The 19,949-nt window shown below is 38.8% G+C and overlaps 1 protein-coding gene across 16 annotated transcripts in view; it reads left to right on the top strand.

The window, feature by feature from the left end:
- The window catches only part of sorbs2b (sorbin and SH3 domain containing 2b), a 54,480-nt gene extending 35,033 nt beyond the window's left edge, over positions 1-19,447 (top strand). For 7 of the 16 annotated variants that reach the window (XM_056236230.1, XM_056236236.1, XM_056236229.1 and 4 more), the window contains 19 exons: positions 1,977-2,048; positions 2,334-2,547; positions 2,668-2,782; positions 3,639-3,722; positions 4,308-4,364; positions 6,161-6,204; positions 6,520-6,698; positions 7,064-8,602; positions 9,856-9,941; positions 10,091-10,137; positions 10,263-10,377; positions 10,510-10,638; positions 11,209-11,400; positions 13,950-14,795; positions 15,844-15,990; positions 16,875-16,988; positions 18,030-18,079; positions 18,239-18,345; positions 18,601-19,447. In XM_056236230.1, coding sequence (XP_056092205.1) covers positions 1,977-2,048; positions 2,334-2,547; positions 2,668-2,782; positions 3,639-3,722; positions 4,308-4,364; positions 6,161-6,204; positions 6,520-6,698; positions 7,064-8,602; positions 9,856-9,941; positions 10,091-10,137; positions 10,263-10,377; positions 10,510-10,638; positions 11,209-11,400; positions 13,950-14,795; positions 15,844-15,990; positions 16,875-16,988; positions 18,030-18,079; positions 18,239-18,345; positions 18,601-18,662 — 4,199 coding nt within the window. In that variant the 3' untranslated portion in view covers positions 18,663-19,447. Of the gene's footprint in view, positions 1-1,976; positions 2,049-2,333; positions 2,548-2,667; positions 2,783-3,638; positions 3,723-4,307; positions 4,365-6,160; positions 6,205-6,519; positions 6,699-7,063; positions 8,603-9,855; positions 9,942-10,090; positions 10,138-10,262; positions 10,378-10,509; positions 10,639-11,208; positions 11,401-13,949; positions 14,796-15,843; positions 15,991-16,874; positions 16,989-17,614; positions 17,853-18,029; positions 18,080-18,238; positions 18,346-18,600 lie in introns of those variants that run through there. The other 9 variants (XM_056236232.1, XM_056236231.1, XM_056236234.1 and 6 more) reach the window with 9 other exon arrangements.
- Positions 19,448-19,949: the final 502 nt, after the last annotated feature.

Here is a 19,949-nt window from a genome sequence, read left to right as displayed (position 1 = left end):
AGCTTTTATTAAAACCAAGCTCCGAAAACGACTTGTTTCGGATTTTGTCACATTATGACATAATAGTGCAACGAAAGACCGCCTTTGCAGAAGAAAATCAACGCCTATTTCTACATCATCGTGTCTTAGGCCCAGGCCGCTGATGAATTAGTGAGATGAGAAGGAGAGAAGAGAGATACAGGGTCACTAGCTAAAAATAACATTACCTTCCAAAGGATCCTAATGCTAGGAAAGTGGTTATTTATTTTCAACTATGTGAATGTCTCAGTAGAGCATTATTTGTTTGTTCGGTACAATTCACTGTGGATTCTTTGATAAATCAGTCGTAATTTCGGCGCTGGCTTTGCAAACAGACTTTTCCTGTTAGATATGTGTAACGGAGAAATGCCACAACATATAAGTAAATGTGTTCATTCCAATGCCTAATGTGATCAGTGACTTCTGATATGATTCGTGTACAGTCAGACGTTCTTTGTTTCAAAATCGTTTATTGCTGTTTATGTATCAGTAAATCAAGTCAGTGACTAAACAATCAACTTCATATTGTTTCTCTTAGTAGCATGAAAATAATCTGTTTTCTTAAATTGTGATTACATTATATACAAAAAGCGATCAAAGAACCCTCCCTTCATAACCACTGGAGCTGTCTATCACACAGCGCAAGTTTAGGGTGACTGGACTCTGGACTCTCGCCAAAACTCCCATTATAATCAATGACGCTGTCTACACTCTTATTTACATCATGTTTGAACTGTTAGATGTGATGAAAGTTTTCGAGAGAGTTCCACATGTCATACTTTTTTCATATGCAAAGATGTTAGCCAATCAGAGCAGTGGGCGTTTACACTGAAGTCTCACAGCAGACACACCCCTTCCAACAGAGCGTTCAAATCAGAGGGCTAAAATCAGGGTAGAAAATGGCCTTTATTTCTAAATTATGACAATTTGTAAAAATCATACTAACATCATAAGTGCACCTCAGGAAACATTATAAGAATATAAAAAAAAATGCAGTTCATGACCCCCTTAATTGTGTCAGATAAAATAAATAAAGACCTGTATTTTCTGTGACTGCGGACCTGTCGGCTAAACGGATAGTTTTTTTTTTTTTGAGAGAGAGAGAGAGAGGTGCAACCTAGGGCCATCTAATGAGGAGTGACAACAAAAGAGCTTTGCTCAGCAGGTTGTGGATTACAAGTGTGTTCATTACTGGTAATGGACTGTCAGAGGGTTTGCCTAAAAGATTACAAGGGTCAAAGGATCAACATCGTCATTTTGCGTCTTATTATGTTTTGTATTATCTTACTCCCACATCCTGCTAATGAGACTGTTTACTTTGTTAAGTTTAAAGGACTCTGTATGCAGTTTTTGTTTGTGGTATGTGCAATCCATGTTAAAGGTACACTATGTAACTTTTGGCCCTCTAACGGTTAAAAAACAAAACCGCATGCATTTTGCAGAAGAACATTGTGTTGGTTGGTTGTGCTTCGGTTCTGTGTGACTGTGTGGATGAATATGGTTATCTGAATATCTGAAGATGTCACTGAAGCTATACCCATTAATAGACATGGTACTTCATTGAAAAAACAAAAATCCAGTACAGCACAACAACCAAATGACCCTTCACAATTGATAATGCTTTACAATGAACTCTGTTAGAGAGCTATATATGGCAATTTATCTGTTCAATAAAATACCTTACCCACCTATTCAGCAATAAAAACACCATCTCCGAAAAGCCAAATCAATGGAGTTTTATTAAGAGCTCTGTTGCGTTTTCTTTTGGCCAGCAGACTCTCCTCTGTTCTGCATTTTTGTTAAATGGCTGATTCCCGGACGTTCGAGATTTAGCTGCTCCATGTCAACCTTTCTCGCTCGTTGTGAGAACATGTTTTGGTAGAAGGATTGATGATGTATTGACTCTTTATTTAAATTGTGTTAATAAAAAAATAAAAAAAGCTTATTTGTTTTCACAGAGAACGAGTGGTCTGGATCCCGTACTGCCACAGACCCTGTTACAAGTACTGGTACAACTATTTCCAAACAAGGTTTCTCTTCTCTTTAACTACAGTAAAGCAAACATACTATTGCCAAAAAAATATATTAAAAATACTAGTATAAACCAGTTGCAATACGTATAATTAAGTTGTTATTTTTTTTTTTTTTTTTGTTTCAAAAATAAGTTAATTTATGTCGTAATAAATAATTTTGTAATTTCAATAAAAATACATTTCTGTATAGATTATATATAGATATATACAGATTATATATTTATTATTATTATACTGCTTTTTGAAACTAACCATATTGATATATATTGTTATTTCTTTCAGATAAGCATGCTGCCCCTAATGCTGTTCAGGCCCATCCTGCACCTAAAACCGACACCTACCGGCCCATCACCAAGAGTGTCTCTGATAATGGCGTATACGGTTTCAGGGTACCTGCTGCCTCATCTCTCCCTTCTCCTCTGCCCACATCAGCATCCACACAGCAGAGATCCAGTGAAAGGGAGGCACCACAGAGAGGCAGGAGCACACCTGACATGTGAGAACCATTTTTCAGGCACACTTTTTTTTAAGGACTTTCAGATTTGAAAAAGATTTGATCATGCATCTTACAGCAATATTTACAGGCAATATTTGTTTTTCTTTGCATGTCTCCCAGGAATGAGTGGGGACCTCCTGATAGAAAGGTTGACACACGGAAATACAGAGCAGAGCCGAGGAGTATTTTTGACTATGAGCCGGGGAAATCATCTATTTTAGAGCAAGAAAGAACGGTAAATAATCATGTTTTTTCAATGTTAATATGCTATAATTTTTGCATGAAAAAGACCCAGATTGAATGAAGTGAGCTAAATACAATGAGAACATAGTTTTAAAGATAGATTCATTATTTATGGTTTGTTTGAAGTTAGCAGCACAAAGTCCATAAGGTTTATGAGGCAGTTTTTCAATTTCAGTTTAGTTTTTGAAGGCACAAACATATATTGATCTTAGAATTAATGCCCCATGACTTTATGGGTATAGACAGATCGTAAACCAGATGCAACTAATGAAATACTATCAATCGGTGAATCCACAGTGTCAGCAGCGCTTCAGGCATGATACACCATACACTGATTGACTAAACTGAGTTGTTCTTATAAATTAATGGAATTGTATTGACAATATACATGGCAACAGTTGTAGTTACATGATGAGCATTCTGTATATGTTAAAAGAATCACCACAAACGTTTGCCCTAATCGAGCGGAAGTGCTTCAGCAAGCTTGTGTAGAGTCACTCAATAGAACACATAAATTGCAGGTCCATTAGAGCGTAATGTGGTCAAGGTCACTAATAAGGTTGGAGAAACCAATTTGCTCCTGTTGGAGCAGTTTGTCCTTGTGCAGTGAGCATTTGTTATGTGCCGCTGCCCTCTGCTGGAAAGGGGGCGGGAAATAAATAACAGCCTTTGCTCTGTTGCTATTTTCAACATATTATAAAAGTTTTGAACTCTGCTGAACTTTTCATAATTTCTCGTCAGCTGAAGACATTTTTCATTTTACATCTGATTGTCACATTCCCATGATTACCTCAGTTCATCCCTTCCTTTCATCTTCCTCTCCCACTTGCTTTCATTCTCAACACCAGACAAGTAACCTAAGACCTGAGGACTTAGATTTAGAGAATGAGCCATGGTATAAGTTCTTTGCTGAACTGGAGTTTGGGCGGCCGGTAAGTGTGGCTTTGGTTTGGTGCTGCTAGCATGCCGCTTGTGATTGGTGTGGGGTTGGAAAGGTCAGATACGTGCTGCACATGCTGTCGTCCCGTGATGGTCATGTCTGAAATGACTGGTTGGAATGACCAGACAATTCCGGACGCTGTAACACATACGATGGAGTTTGATAACGAGCCTCGCTTACTCTTACCAGCATTTTAGTCTTTGCATTTAAGGCTTTGATTTCTTGTTTTTTATGCACATTAAACTACTGTTCACTTATTTTAAAATCTGTTGTGGAATTAATTTTACTATTATTTGCATGACTTTTACTGTTTGCTGGATTTACAAACTAGATGTTTCACTTTTGTCTTACTCTTTGTGCAAGGTGTGTGTAGTTCTGTAGTCTTAGGCTTGGCGTGCTATAGGTTGTAATGAAGCAGATGTAATGCAGTATGTAGTGTTTTTGTTGCATATGTGCAACTTCAGTTTGTGGTCGTCACATTGTTCTTCAATCTCCTCAGTCATGTGACTTTACTTTCTCCCTTGTTATGTCACTGTTTCTCTGCTCCTCCCCTCCTCTATCCCACCTCTGGGTGAAGCCTCCCAAAAAATGTCTTGATTACAATCCAGAGAGCGCACCTCGATTCTGCGCAGAGGTAAAGAATGAATGAATGAATCCGATTCAATAAGTGAGTGAGTGATTAACTTCTTCACTGGCATACTATAATGACTGACTGATTCACTGAGACAGAGAGAGAGAGAGAAATTAACCAAAATAGGCTGATGCCAACCTCACCCAACCCAACCCAACATCACTTAACTTCGGTTATAACAATAAGCCCATTGTTTCAAGTGGAGCAATACACTATTTGATCCTTGAGATATGGAACATATTAGACATCATAACGGACAAAATAAAAGCTTATGTACAGATTAATTATTTTGGATCATTCTGTTAATCATGTTCAGAGTTATTCATTTAACTTGCAACCTCCTGCTTCTCACAAAATGTGTTTTCCTTTGCCATAACTCTCATCACTCTGAGATACATAAATAATGTGCATTTGATTTAAAATAATAATAATGGGCATATCAAATATGTATAAAGACATACTTAAAATGAGGAAAAACTATTTCTTTACAAGAGTGACAGTGTAATAAAACTTTTGCCTTTTGCCTGTATTACAGGATCCTTTTTAGTGTCTTTTTGGACACTACTTACAAGTACTGTACTTATACTGTAAAATGGCATAGAATAGTGCATAAGTACACAAATTGAGATACAGCTCATGTCATTTTATAATTTTGATTAAATAAACAGTTGGCTGCATATTAGGATGGCATGGTAAATTTTTGTTAAGAACATTCTGGTGAACATCTCTGATCATTATTTAAGTGAAAATGCTGCTATTTTTAAAAGCAATGGCAGGTGAAAGTGCGGGACATGTTTTGTCCCATGTCTCAAGAATCGGTGTTCTGCATCTACAACCACGCCAGCTTCTTTTTTTTGTCATAATAACATTTTTGTCTATTATTTTTGTCACTTCCTCCTGGCTCTCATCTGTCGATTTTGTCCATGTGTTTGTAGTAGGTGAAGGATCTATGGACATGCCCTGTACAGTATCATGTTACATATCCTGTTTCACTCAGGGGCTTTTTTTTGTCATTGTAAATATAGTTTGCTGGCTGTCAACTGGAGAAATTAATTATGAATAAGGGTTGAACTGAACTAGGTAGTGAACAAGACGCAATGTTTTGCATATAACTATCACATGCAAAAGTGGTGCATCTGTGAGTGAATTTGCCCTAAAATCTCTAATGACTTTTTTTTTAAATGAATTGCTTCCTGTGAATTGCTACTGACCACTGTAAGGAAAGTATATAACTTAGAGGTCGATGTAGTAACAGTTATGGTTTGAGGAATGCTGTAAATACAAACAAAGAATTGCTAAAAATGGTCACAGAGGCTTTGCAGCCAAATTTTAAGCTGTGTAGTGTGGTTTCTGTCACTCAGAGCTGTATTTATGTTGACTAGATGTAAATGTGTCACTCTGTGGAGACATTCCTGGTACTGCATGCTTGGGCTACTTTTAAAGAGGGTTAAAAAAACGCAAGGGGCGTCTGCTGCTGGTCTGAAGAGCTGTTCCAGATAACACTGCTCAGAGCTTCAGCAAACAGGAAGATGATTATCTACTCCAGCCATGCGTACAAGGAATTCCCTGCTTTGTTCGACATAGAAACCCTTGTAAGTGATCTAATGCGTCTAGCTGTCCTGGGAATGGCTGGGCTTTTCGAAGGACAGCCCATGTCACCGTATCCAAACATAAGAAGTTTCACTGTTTTTAACCATTGGTAGATTTGGAGAGCTCTAGGTATCAAGGAACCTACTGTACCGTAAGTGTGGACATTAAATGAGGAATTCACCCTGCTCTTTCTTCTTCATCTGTTTCAGACCTCCCTTTATCAGCCATCCACAGGCCTTGAAAGGCCATCAAGGTAGGTTTACTGTGTATCAATGACCCCAAAAAACATTTGGACATATGCGTCACAAAAATCTATACATTTAATTTCATAGATTTTTTAAAATATCTAATATCTATATAAAATATGAATATATCAAAAAATGGGATATCTAAAAACAGACATTTTCTCAAAACATTTTTACAATGACTTTTAACTAACTGGTCCCAAGGTCATTCTCAGTGGATGTATGAAGCAGGTCATAACATTACAGAACAGGTTAAGTGTAACGTTCAGAAAATCTTTAGCAGTGTTTTTACTCTTTTTACTTCAATGACACTGATTCTGCAGCTCTGCAAGTGATAATAAGAGGAGAAGGAAATCTGAACCTGCAACAACTCAGCCCAGGGTTCAGAGCAGCGTGGGCACAGCACAAACGTCTATGAGACCACCAGAGTTGCCCAAGAGCAGCAGCACTCAGAGGAATCCCCTCACCAGCCCCGGTTCCCCTGCCGCCACCAGGACTAAAGGTAGACCTCAGACGAACAGTCACATTCGTTCACCTTATTGAAAGAATAAGCAACAGGGGAAGGTTCACTGACAATATTCATTTTGCTCCTCACAGCACAAGCAGAATTTTAAATGACTTTCCCTTTGCATGAATAAAGTTCAATGAATTATTTAGTGTGTACAATCTTGCCCCAGTGTAGTGTAGCATATCAATTGCTTCTTCTTTATTCAACGTCGGCTTGTTGATCAAGATGTCTGATTTCTTTCCAGTTTTCTTCCAGGTTATTTTATAAACGTCCTTACTTGTCTCTCCCATGGATCAATTACCTTTTAATGTCTTCTCGTGTCTCTTTTTTTACCATGCTGCTTGTGATGGATATCTAAGGTGGGAATGTGAGCTATATGCACACAGCACATTTAAATGGTCAAAATCAAAACCATGCTACCTCAGAATCCACATATCAAAACAAAGAGCAAAATGAGGACAGTGTTATGGCTGACTCAGCTTTCTCAGATGGGTTCTCCAGCCTCCCTGAAGGCTGGAAAAGAGCCCAAGAGAACCCAGAAGACTGGATGATCACAGAAGAGACCACGTCTAAGCTCAAATCCTGGAGTTGTGATGATCTCCTGGCTGAGGGGAGGGGAAAAGAAGTGAAAACCCGTTCAGAAAGCATCGGTTCATTGTTGCACAACGGGGAAGTAGAGGCATCACAATGCAATAACATCAGAGAGTCTGAGGATCTTAGGGAGAAGATCAGGCACCGCTCAGCCCACGATGCACCAGGCTTCCTCAAACTCTACAAGAAGATGCATCACATCAACCGGCAAGAACTGATAAACTCTACCGTGATCTGCTCTGTGAAAGCTAGGATCCATAAGTATGAGAGCGAACAGCGGAAGGACAGATGCACTGGTAACAAGGGCTGTAACGAAGCGGTGCCTAGGAACATGGTGCACAACAGGATTTCTAAATATGAGAGTCTGATCCAGAAATCCAAATCCATGCCAAATCTTGGAGATGAGTGCCTGATCAGGGGTTCTTTTAGGAGGATCAGCAGCCCCAAGCGTAGCCTCTCTATTGAGTCATTACTGGATGAAGAACCACCAGCCAGGAATCCCCCTGAAGGACGGTCTCAATACTCCAAGATAAACACCCATGTGCCAATCCACATCCAAGTCACCAGTGACCAATTACAAAACTCTGCCATGCACAACGACTACTCAGACAGTGAACATGATGCTGTAGTGTCTGATCTTAGTGACTTCATCCAGATTGAGGGCTCATCCTTCTGCAGCGAGAGGGAGTTTGACCTGTGTTCATTTGCCTCATCAGAGAGCTTCTGCGGATCGGGGCACCAACATCATTATCACAGGCAGCTTGTGAGCTCCTGCAAGGGCCGCTGCCCGGCTTCCTACACACGATTCACCACTATGATCAAGCACGAGAGGGCCAAGCAGGACCGGAGGCAACATTTGCGCGTAGAGGAATCTGAGTTTGGCCTCAGCAAGCTTGCCTTCCTGGTCAGCCCAGTGCCTTTCCGCCGGAAGAACCTGTCACCTTTGAGTTTTTCCCAAATACCAAACTCAAAGAGCTGCATGTATGATGCTCTAGATTCTGCCCTAAAAGACATCTACGACCACATCCGCACTGAGAAATGCAGGGGTAGCCTGCCGGACAACACCATCCTCCATAGGTTGCTGGTGGAGTTGCTTCCCGACATTCCTGAGAGGAATTCCTCTCTGCACGTGCTTGGGAGAGGCAGCCCTACAATTCAACTTCGCTCTTACCACCCACAGCCTGATGGCATGCCCAGCCAGGACACTCACCAACCCGAGTACTCACACCTGTCCCATAGTGCCTCTCACAACCATATAGACAGCAACAACAACCAGATGAACCGCAACTCTGAATTCTGCTATCAAGGTGGACTCTACTCATCCATCTTTGATTTCCTAAATACCCTTCGTCCCCTGTGTTTGAGTTCTGCTCCTCCACCATTGCATTGTTCCATCTGTGTTTGTTAATGTGCTTGCTTAGAGCAGTGATGTCCCAACCTGCTCCTGGAGGGCCAACATTTTGCAGAGTTTAGCTCCAACTTGCCCCAACACATCTGCATGGAAGATTCAGGTAAGCCTGAAGACCTTGATGAGCAGGTTCAGGTGTGTTTAATTGGAGCTAAACTCTGCAGGACAGTGGCCATCCAGAAGTAGGATTGGACACCCCTGGTTTAGAAAAAGGAATCATTATGTTGCAAGGAGCATCAGAGAGCATGACTCACATTCCCACATCCTCTGCTTCATCTTTTCTTTTATTTTCTCATTTTATCAAATTGTCCTTTTTTTCCCCAAACAATTCTTTAAAGTTATTTCCCTACTCCATTTACAATACATTTCTGTATTTGGTAGATGATTTTATCTATTTAAGGTATACATTTTATTAGGTTAATGCATTGTCTGGGAATCAAAACACTAGAGGAACACTACTTTGTGTGTGGGCTTGGCTTGCCACAAAAGAAATGTAACTTTGTAAAGTTTCAGTCTATAAAAATAGCTTTAGACAGATGACTTGAGCAGCTGAAGCATGCAATCTAAAAACAGATTTGAGATTTTATTGGCCTGGGAAGAAACATACTCTCTTATCAGTGTTAACACAGTTCACTCTGTCTAATATGTTGGTGTTGAGATCACCCTCAGTACCTAAAGTTTTAGTTTATTTGTTTTGTGAGAAGGTCAATGTTTATGATTTTTTTAACCATAAAGACATGCGACACTGTATACTTTTGCATAGTTAATAGTGTTTATAAATGAAGACTGATCAGAGCAAGGGGGCTTGCCTGCACTTGGCACAGTTGCCAGCTAACCATTTGCAGTTCTAGTATAAATACGCATGATCTATACTGGGGATCTAAGTGGATGGGTATAACATAACTTCTGAGATGATTCTTGGGAGTTGACTTCATTATTATGGACAATAAAATATATTTACTTTTAATTTGTCAATAAAATATGAATATATTCATATTTCCTTTTTTTCCACAAATTTCCTTTTGTGTGCATTTCTCTCATCAAGCCCCAAATCATTACTTCCTTTGCTTTTGCTTGTTCCCATGCATGTAATAGTGTTGGATCTCTGTGAGACTTGTCTTTGAATCAGTTTACTTCTCTGTTTTTTTCTAGATCAGGACACATCCAGAGAATACTCTTACCCTGATGTGGGCAGCCACACACAGCAGAGCAGAAGACAAACCCCTGAAGTCAGAGAGGTAAGGGAATATGCATCACTCTGTAATGTTCCTGGAAAATTATAGTAGAAACTCAAATATTTGATCTAAGCTTTGGTCAAATTGTGAATAAACCCAAATAATGAGAACATGTATTAAAGTTTGATTGCTCTGCTTCGTTCACTTGACAGAAACTGCCAGCCAGAGCAATATATGACTTCAAAGCGCAGACAGCGAAGTAAGAACAACTTGCAAACCATGTCACCGGTTTCTGTTCTTATTGCATTTGATGTGCTACAATCAACTAGTACATTTTCATGTATTATTTATGTCTTTCCTTTGCTTAATTTTTTTTCCTTCCAGAGAGCTGACGTTTAAGAAAGGAGAGACGGTATACATCACTCGGCAGATAGATAATAACTGGTATGAGGGAGAATATCGTGGCCATGTGGGCATCTTCCCCATCTCATATGTTGAGGTGCGTACTTTAGTGATAAATATGTTTAGCTAATAGAAACACTATATATTTATACTGTTAATTATTGTTATTCTTATTAACTATCTTCTGAAGTAGCCTGATTTCTCCTCCAATTTCTGTGTCTCTTCACAGAAAATCCCTCCTTCAGAGAGACATCAGCCAGCGAGACCTCCTCCTCCAGCCCAAAGCAGAGAAATTGGAGAAGCAATTGCCCGCTACAACTTTAATGCTGATACTAATGTGGAACTTTCATTAAGAAAAGTAAACATTTTCTTAGTACTGATGTCATAAATATGCTTTAGTGTCAGCAACTGCTCATTAATCCACTCCTTAAAGGGATAGTTTACCCCAAATTGAAAATGTTGTCATCACTTGCTCACCCTCAAGTTGTTCCATGAGTTGTTCAATGTTGGCAATCAAACTGTCTGGTTACCAACATTCTTCAAAATATCTTCTTTTGTGTTCAACAGAAGAAATAAACTCATACAGGTTTGGAACAACTTGAGGGTGAGCATTTATGGGTGAACTATCCCTTTAATGTTTCTTACCACTTTAAGAACATGTCTTTTGCTAAATAATTCTCACTTTTACTGAATGCTAATGTTCTGAACTCTAACATTGTGCTTTAACCAAATAAGAAAAAAGTGCCAAGACGTAAAACACCTTAAAAAAACTAAACTTTCTGGCCCCAGCCAGCCACAACTTCATCACATAGTTGTATACAAAATATCAAATACGTTCTATTTGGTTATAATTTTGTCTTTTTGCACTGCATTTTTGCTTTCGATCCACCAGATATACCACCTTATATCTTGTGTTGGTGTCTTCCAGGGCGAGCGCGTTATTCTGGTGCGGCAGGTGGATAAGAACTGGTTTGAGGGCAAGATCCAAGGTACAAACAAACAAGGGATTTTTCCAGTGTCTTATGTGGACGTCGTTAAGAAGACCACAGTACAAAGTACTGGTCAGCCTCCTGGGCCCAATATACCCACCAACTACTCCAGTGACAGACTGAACAGTAGGGTATGTTTTCAGCTGCAATTTTACCTAAAAATGTACTTAAAGGGTTTAAACCACAACAGTTTAAGGGTCTAAAAATGATCACATATTACAGTCTCATGAGGTTTTAATCATTGTGACTAAAGATATCTGAATTTCAGGGAACTTATATCCGCAAAATATATACTCTCATCCAGTTAAGTGACTTTATGATCTTATCTAGGTAAATACTGACTTATACTTTAAATACATATGATCCTTGCCGACAAACGGTGGCGTCAGAGGCAGTAAAACCTCTCATTTATATCATGTTACTCATATTGCCATAGGTCATGTACATCACTATCAGTGTCAACAAGGTGGCAAGTACAAAATTAATCCTTTCTCAGATGGCAACTGTCCCAATGCCAAAATAGATCACCTCTGTCATCTTTAGATTACCTTTGGCTTGTTGTGTAAGATAAGCCTGAGTTTAGATTAAATGCCCTTGAGTTGTAATTCCATCTAAAGAACAAAGAAGTAAAGGCTTATTCCTTCGCTCACATTAGCCGAGTTCAGCAGGATTAGATCAGATTTATCACACATCCTGCCAGTATCCAGTATAGGCTAATTACAACGTGGACAGGACATGACCTGCTGTGCTATACATGTTCTACTCGGCTCTAGCTGTTACTGAAAGGGACGTTTCTGTAAAGGTGAACTAATGTGACTGGACTGCACTAGTATCTTGCTTTTTCTTATTATAGCAAACATTGTAGCAGATACATTTCAACTTTGTACTACACACACTGACACCATAAAGTATTTGGACAATTAAGTCACACACAAAAGATGAATATTATTGCATTAGATAACACAATATCAAACCAATGTAATTTATCTATTAATAAGATAAATCAACAGATATACAGTTTTTGAAAGAAGTATTCTATGATCGCTAAGGCTACATTTATTTGATAAAATGCAGATAAAATAAAATAAATACAGTAATACTGTGAATCTTATTACAATTTAAAATTACTGTTTTGTATTTTTATATATTTTAAAATGTCATTTATTCCTGTAATGGCTAAGCTGAATTTTCAGCATCATTACTCCAGTCTTCAGTGTCACATGATCCTTTAGAAATCATTGAAATAGGCTGATTTGGTGCTCAATTAACATTTCTTATTGTTATCCATGTTAAAAACGGCAGAGCTGGTTACTATTTTTGTGGAAACTGTGATACTGAACAGAAAGTTTGAAGGAAATAGAAATGTTTTTCCACAATGTAAAAGTCTTACAGAAATCATACTGATCCCAAACGTTTGAACAGTTGTGTACTCTTCAGAATTGAGCGTGTTTAGACACTTTCTAGTTGTCAAACGTTAGTGCAAACACAGCTTATATTTGTAAAAACATTTTTGAGGAATTCAGAAATATCAAGCATCGCGTTAGTTCAGGCAGGCCACGTCAGCCAAGCTCACATGACACGTTCCTGACGTGTTCCAATCCAGTGTCGACATCTATCACAGCGGCACATATAAACTCCCATTCCTTCAGCATTTCCTCCATAGCATCGCTGCTCGCATTTAAACTCCCTCCTCCAACCCCAACTCCACCCAACCGAACCTTTAATCATTCTGACTATTTTGTTTTTCCCGTACAGTTCAATTCAATGCAAGCGTTTTCTATCATGTATTTGTATTTTCACAACTCATGTAATTGAGAATTTCAATTATGTATGCATATACTGGTTCTGTTCTGTACCCCAGGGGGGTTTGACTTGCTGCTTTCCCCGCTCTGTCCAGGCATAGCTGCATTTTTCCCAGAACAGAACCATACCGGCAACACTAACTGTATGCTATAATATAATTGTAATAAATTTATATACTTGGCGAAGTAGTCCTGACTGAAACCTAATTGTCCAGAAAATGAGTCCTTCTAGCTCATTTTTTTATTTAAATTTTACCAAAGAGTGCTTGAAAAGCATTGTGCACTGGGGTAAATGTGGAACGTATTGTGAGGACAGGATACTCTTATTGCTGGTTTATAGTTACATTTGCTATGACCTCTCAGTGAACTTGTTGTTGTTTCCACCTCACAAATCAATACAGACAGTGAATGAAATGATTAATTATGGCATATCCTTCCTTGTAGCTCATGTCTTTTGTCTTAGGCCTGTTTCCCCGCATACTGTGTCTGCGGAGCCTTTACAGTACTCGAGTGCTTGACTGCAACAAGCTTTCACAATGACAGCATTTCTGCTATGTAGCAGAACTATGGCTGTATTCTGAAAATAAAGTGCCTTCTAGGATATTATATTAATAATTTCTTTTGACAATGGCCATACATTATGTGAAATCTAATTTACATGATGAATGGGATTATATTTACATCCAAATAGTAAATAATCTACACATAATGGAACTCAAACACAAACTGAATACTGAATAGAAAGTGCTGTTTTTGTACCATGCTTTTCTAGGTTGTATTTTCTCGTAACAATTCACTTTCACTATCAGTTCTCTTATTTTCCAGCGTGTATCATCACTATCACTTTCTGTTTCTCCTCTCTCCTTCTTTCTCTTAAGCTGTCATCTGCACGTACCCTCTACAACTCTCCATCCCCAACTGTCCGTCCATTCTCCTCATCCTCTCCTAGTCCACAAAGAGCCGCACACCTTCAGGCCATCACCAGCGAGTGGTTGGCCCTCACTCTGGGTCTGTCTCCTTCAGGAACCCCTGCCCCTACACCTCCACCCTTCCCTTCCAATTTCCAGCCATACTATGAAGTATTGGACTCTGCCATCTCCCCTTCTCCCGCGTCTTCCATACTGAGCCGCTCTCCCGCCCTCACTCCTCGCAACTCCACTCCTGCGCTCAAAGAGGGCCACTTCATTCCCATCTCCTCCCCAAAGTCTTACATGTCCCCCGAACCCAGCCTGTCTCCTCAACCTTATCTAACCTCCACCTCCTTCACTCCTTCGCCCACATCACCCTCATTTGACGCCAGCCCCAGGTCTGGCAGTGTCATAGAGATCCTCTCCAGTCAAAAATCAGATTTACCCGAGAAGGAACTGCAGTTGTTCTCAGATCACCATTATAAACCTGGCCAGACAGACCCCCTTAAATTGCGTAGCCCTATTGACTTGGTTGTTTTTGACGCCCACGAATCCCCATTGGATATTCTGTCACCAAAAGAACCCGAGGATGATATATGTGAGGAGTTAGTTTCAATCATTAAAGCCAGCCAATCAAAGGGCACGTTCGTAGAAGAGGAGGGATTTTATTGCCAGGAACCAGATATAATGGAAAAGCTACCCAGACTGTTTATAGAGGAAGAGCCGAAAGAAGACAACAGCTTCTTAAATGAACCCCTGACATCAAATACGTTTGCTCCAGTCCAACCTGCCCAGAGTGAGGGTTCAGATATTGAGGTAGTGCTTGCAGTGTGGTTATACTGCCCAAATGGAAAGCCAAAATAAATTTCCTTAAAGGAGAAGAGTGTAATTTTTTAGATGACTAAATATTAAAGGAGTAGTTCACCCAAAAATGTGGTCACCCCCATATTGTTCCAACACCATAAATCTAAACCCATAAGATCATAAATTAATCTTCAGAAAACAAATTAAGAATTGTTTAAATAAAACCTGAGAGGTTTCTGTGCCTCCCATTGAAAGTCTAGGTAACCAAAACTTAGAATATCTAAAAAAGGTCATAAAGGTGTTGTGAAATGAACCCATAGGAATTAATCCAAGTCTTGTGAAAAGATATGATCATTTTATATGCTGAACAGATTTAATTTAGGCTTTTGTTTACATCTAAACAATGATCGACACACATACGTAGAGCACAAAACATATGTGTGTTGCACGAGATTCAATGAGGTTTGTTGTTGCACGACATGCATGTGACGCACACACAAGCGTCTGTTTTAATTAAATCGGTTAAAAGCGTTCATATAGCACATATAAAATGATCATATCTCTTTACAAGACTTTGATTAAACCACTCAGTTCATATGGATTCATTTTACAACTTCTATGACCTTTTTGGATCTTTTAAGTTTTGGTTACCTGTCCTGCACTTTCAATGGACGGACAGAAATCTCTCAGATTTAAAATAAAATATTTGAATTTGTGTTTTTAAGATTAAAAATGGCTGATGGGTTTGGAATGACATGAGGGAGAGTAAATGATGACAGAATTTACATTTTTGGGTGAACTATCCCTTTAAATTCAATGATTTTGGAACAAACAATGGAGTGCTCAGATTCTTATTAATTTCAATGATCATCATTTTTGCAGTTCTTTTTGGTGACATTAATGGCAGAAAAAAATGCACACTTCACCTTTAAACCCTGAAGCATCTGTAGAGAATTACAAACATATCTTTAGCATGTATAGCTGTTTTAGTCTCCACTTTAGCAGGGTGAAGTTTCCCAGAATGCCTCTCCATATCTCTCTCCCTCCCCTGTCCTCACAGATATCATTGCAGTTCACACAGCCCTCATCGGCTAAGTACTCTCCCCCTTCCCCGCGCTACACCCCCCCATTGCCTGGGGTTTCACAGTCGCCCCCTCTCTCTGCCAAACTGTTCTCTCGACAGGACCTCCGCTCCCCAAAGGTCAAGGTAAAGACAAGCTGCTTGCTAGTGACTGTCGTAGTGCTAATCATCCTCTACCCCGCCCTTTAGTCTTGCCACTCCGTAATACAGACACTAACATTCCCTATTAAAGTGACCTATATAACTTGAAGCACATAATCCTTGCAGTATGTATTACCATGAAAGATTTATTGCACCACAGTGTGTACGATTCATAAATAAATTTCAAAACAATGTAGTTCATATGTTTGGCATGCAGTGAATTATTTCAGTTATATGGGAAGCTAGAATCATAATTATTAGTAGGTCGTAGACATATTTAAATCACCCAACCCTTTTAAATTCACTACTCACAACCCCAGGATCCTTTAAATTTGCTTTATAGGCCTTCCCCTGTTAGCTCTGTCCACTGGCATGGGAGGGAACAAACAAACAAGTAGCGCTCATTATGGATGGTTGGGCAACTGAGTAAATAATGAGACATTTAGACCAAAAATAAAGTATATTCACTCATTAATGTTAATCCGTTTATTTAATATATAGACTACCATTCAAAAGTCAAGGTTGGTAAGATTAATGTTTTGGAAAAAAGTATCTTATGCTCACCAAGGTCATATTTATTTAATTTCTTATGATTATCAATGTTGAAAACAGTTGTGCTGCTTAATATTTTTGTGAAAACCACAATATATTTTCAGGACTCTTTGATTAACATTAAGTCAAATAGAATTTTTTTTTTGTAGCAATGTAAAAGTCTTTACTGTCACTTTCAATCAATATACTGTGTCCTTGCTGAGTTTTATCTTACTGACCCCAAACTTTTGAACGGTAGTGTATATTTTTGTAACTTGTGTTTGTATATGACTGCACATAACCCTCATTTCAGCTTCTCCTGGTTCTGGTTCTTTCAGTCTGTGTTAAGGCGTGATGTTGTGGTTGTTGGTAAGCCCCCTCGTAGCCCTGTGATGTCTAGGAGGTCCTGCGGATCGCCTGTTAGAGGTCAAAACTTTTCACCATCTCATAGGGTAGGGAGTATGTGCACCTTGTGTGACTCAAGGGAAATTCAGTTTTCTCTCATTTCAAAGTATCCCTGCACAACGCATAATCTCATTCACTGTATTTGACCTGGGAATTCACTGATTTAAGTGCAATTCTTTCCATTTTTGCTGCTATAGCTGGATATAATGATATTATGATAGAGTTTAAACTGCCATATTATATATTGTTGTCAGTGTCTGGTCACATGATGCTTCAGTATGCAGTAATATTCAACATACAGTAGAATATTGTGGAATGCTTAGTCATGAATGAGGGATACTCTTAACACCATGGCCTTGTCTGTTTATGCATTAGTGCATTTTGTGGTCACGAAAATAACATTTAATTCCTAACAGTGCTGTAGAGTGATAACATTTTGTTTGTTCTGCATGTGGAAATGTGTCTGGAAGTGGTTTTCCTGCATGTCCATGACTTCTTGGATCACAAACAGTGGATTTTGACAGCCTTTCTTGTTTTGTTTTTGTGGCTCAAAGCAGCTGAAGAGATTGGCTTGCTCATGCAGCATTGGTTTAAGCCATGTACTGTATTGAGATTGTTTGGGGTGTCTGGATTACTCTTGGGAATGTCCCAATGATCTTTCCTGTGTACACAGCTTAAACAAGGTGTACTCCCCAGGGCCAGGCAAGCAGCCTATTACCCACATTTCCTTCCAAAAAAGGGGAGTACAGTCCTCGTTTTCAGGATTTAAGGCATTTCTCAACCGTTTCTAAATCCATAAACACATTTTAGAAAATGTGTTGTTTGATGGCTTAGAACCCCTGAATTTGAGCCCCGGTAGTCCTGGATCTCATACGTATTTGACAAAAATGCAATTACTCTTTTTTTTTTTAAACAATCTGTATTTAATCACGTTTGTGGGTTTGATCATGAACATAGTTCAGATACACAGCTGATCCAGGTCTGGCCTCAGGCTTTGCATTAATGGTTCTCATTGAGCACAGTGGAACTCTGGCTGTTAATAAAAGACGGAAACATTTAAATGGCCTTTCATGGTTTCTCTTTTTCAGTCCCAGAGACAAGCATATGTTCATGATCCGCTTCAAGGTGTTGGAGAAGCGTGAGTATATCAAGTTTTTTCTCCATGTTTTTCTTCACCAGTGCACATAATGTAAAATATTGTTTTATGGTAACATTACTTCATTTTGGGATTTGGCCAGTATATTACTTAATATAACCTAATGTAGAATACACACTTAAAGAGCCTTTCCTCTTGCAGATTTCAAGCCCTGTATAACTACATGCCACGAAATGAAGATGAGCTGGAACTGAAGGAGGGGGATGTTGTTGACGTCATGGAGAAGTGTGATGATGGATGGTTTGTGGGTAAGACTGTAAACTCTAATTTTTAATACTGTTGCTTGTTACTACACAAGGAGCATTTTAGTGATGTTCACTTATTTGCCACTAGCTGGCGCTATTCTCCAACAAGAAAAATATATACTGTCAACAATGGATTTATGGATAAATAAATAGAGGGATTCGTATTAAAATATTGTTTTACCTAATAATGTATACTTAGATATTAGATATATACATTTTTATGCCTGCCTCATTCTATATTATATATTTTTTTTTTAGGAACGTGCAGGAGAACCAAATTTTTCGGAACCTTTCCTGGGAACTATGTGAAGCGGCTATAAATGGACACTTCTAATACACATCTCTGATGGTCATACATATACTGAGGAGAGATGGACAATGTCACCTACAGCTTCCTGCTGGAAATAGCATGACATGTTCCAGTCATCGACCTGTTGGACTGATGGAAACAGAAGCCAATGGCCTTGAAGGGGGTTATTGCACCATTCATGTAATTTGGCTTAAATATGTTGACACCATTATGTTAATTAGGAATTTCAGTAAATGCTTTAAAACATTTGGTTGCCTACATTTTTCTCATAGTTGAAAAAATCAGTACGCTTACCGTCTAGTTAAGCTGATGAATTTTAACAATATGAGTTCTCAAGTGCCCTGTTTATCTTCATTGGGAGGGTGAAATACAGGTGAGGAATGATCTACTTGTCTGGTGCCCTTCTGTACACTGGACCTGATGTCTGATCTGATCTAGACCGTATAGATTGAACAGTATTGCAGTGTCATGTTTGCGTCAGGCAGTGGATATTAACCATTCCTGCCAACATGTATGTTTTTAGTATGAAAACTCTCTGGTTCAGAAGAAAGACCTCCGGTTTTTTAGGCCTCTATGTTCTTCCTCCAGACATTCCTTTAAGCATTTGAAGGATTTTACAGATAAGAGAAAAATATTTTTTATGTTTTTCAATCTAAAGAGAGAAAGTTTTTAAGAATGCAGTATCCCTTACAAAAGGCGTTTTGGCAAAAGTGGGCATGTTAAACCGTCGTAAACTGACTCTTATTTATGTCTCTACTGCCTATAATAAATATTTCTGTGTTGGGTGACCTTGCACATCACTTTTGGTTTACACACTGTAATCTATTTATGGCCAATAAGAGGAGCACATGATGTCATAATTACTAAACTGCAATTGGCAGCCATGTATTTTGTATATGTCGTCCTCCGATTCTTCAAGTTGGTTCAATTTGAGTGAGGAAATGTACGTGAAAATCTATTTTTGTTTATTTGATCATTCAGCAAACATTTTTCATTATGATATACTTAATATATTGTTAATTGTTCACTTTCTATGTCTTTGATCTGTTCAGCACAGTGAGTACACTCACATTCAAATGTTCAATCTTCCTGTGAGACTGTATGACTAACAGTTTTATTCCAGTGGGTAAAGCAAGAAATGTAAATGTGTCAGTCAATAGAAACATGAACCAATAATATATGTCATTTAGGCAATATTATACCTCATGGAATTATGCAGTCTCTGTGTTGTCACTATGCTTAATGTACCAGTAACATCCTGCGCATGTTGTTTCATAAAGAACTGCTCGTCAGTGCA

The sequence above is a fragment of the Rhinichthys klamathensis genome, unplaced genomic scaffold (assembly GCF_029890125.1).
Source record: "Rhinichthys klamathensis goyatoka isolate OS25496 unplaced genomic scaffold, OSU_Roscu_1.1 h1tg000442l_1, whole genome shotgun sequence".
Classification (NCBI taxonomy): domain Eukaryota; kingdom Metazoa; phylum Chordata; class Actinopteri; order Cypriniformes; family Leuciscidae; genus Rhinichthys; species Rhinichthys klamathensis.
Note: the sequence above shows the minus strand (reverse complement) of the source record. Positions and strands in the feature narration are given on the sequence as shown.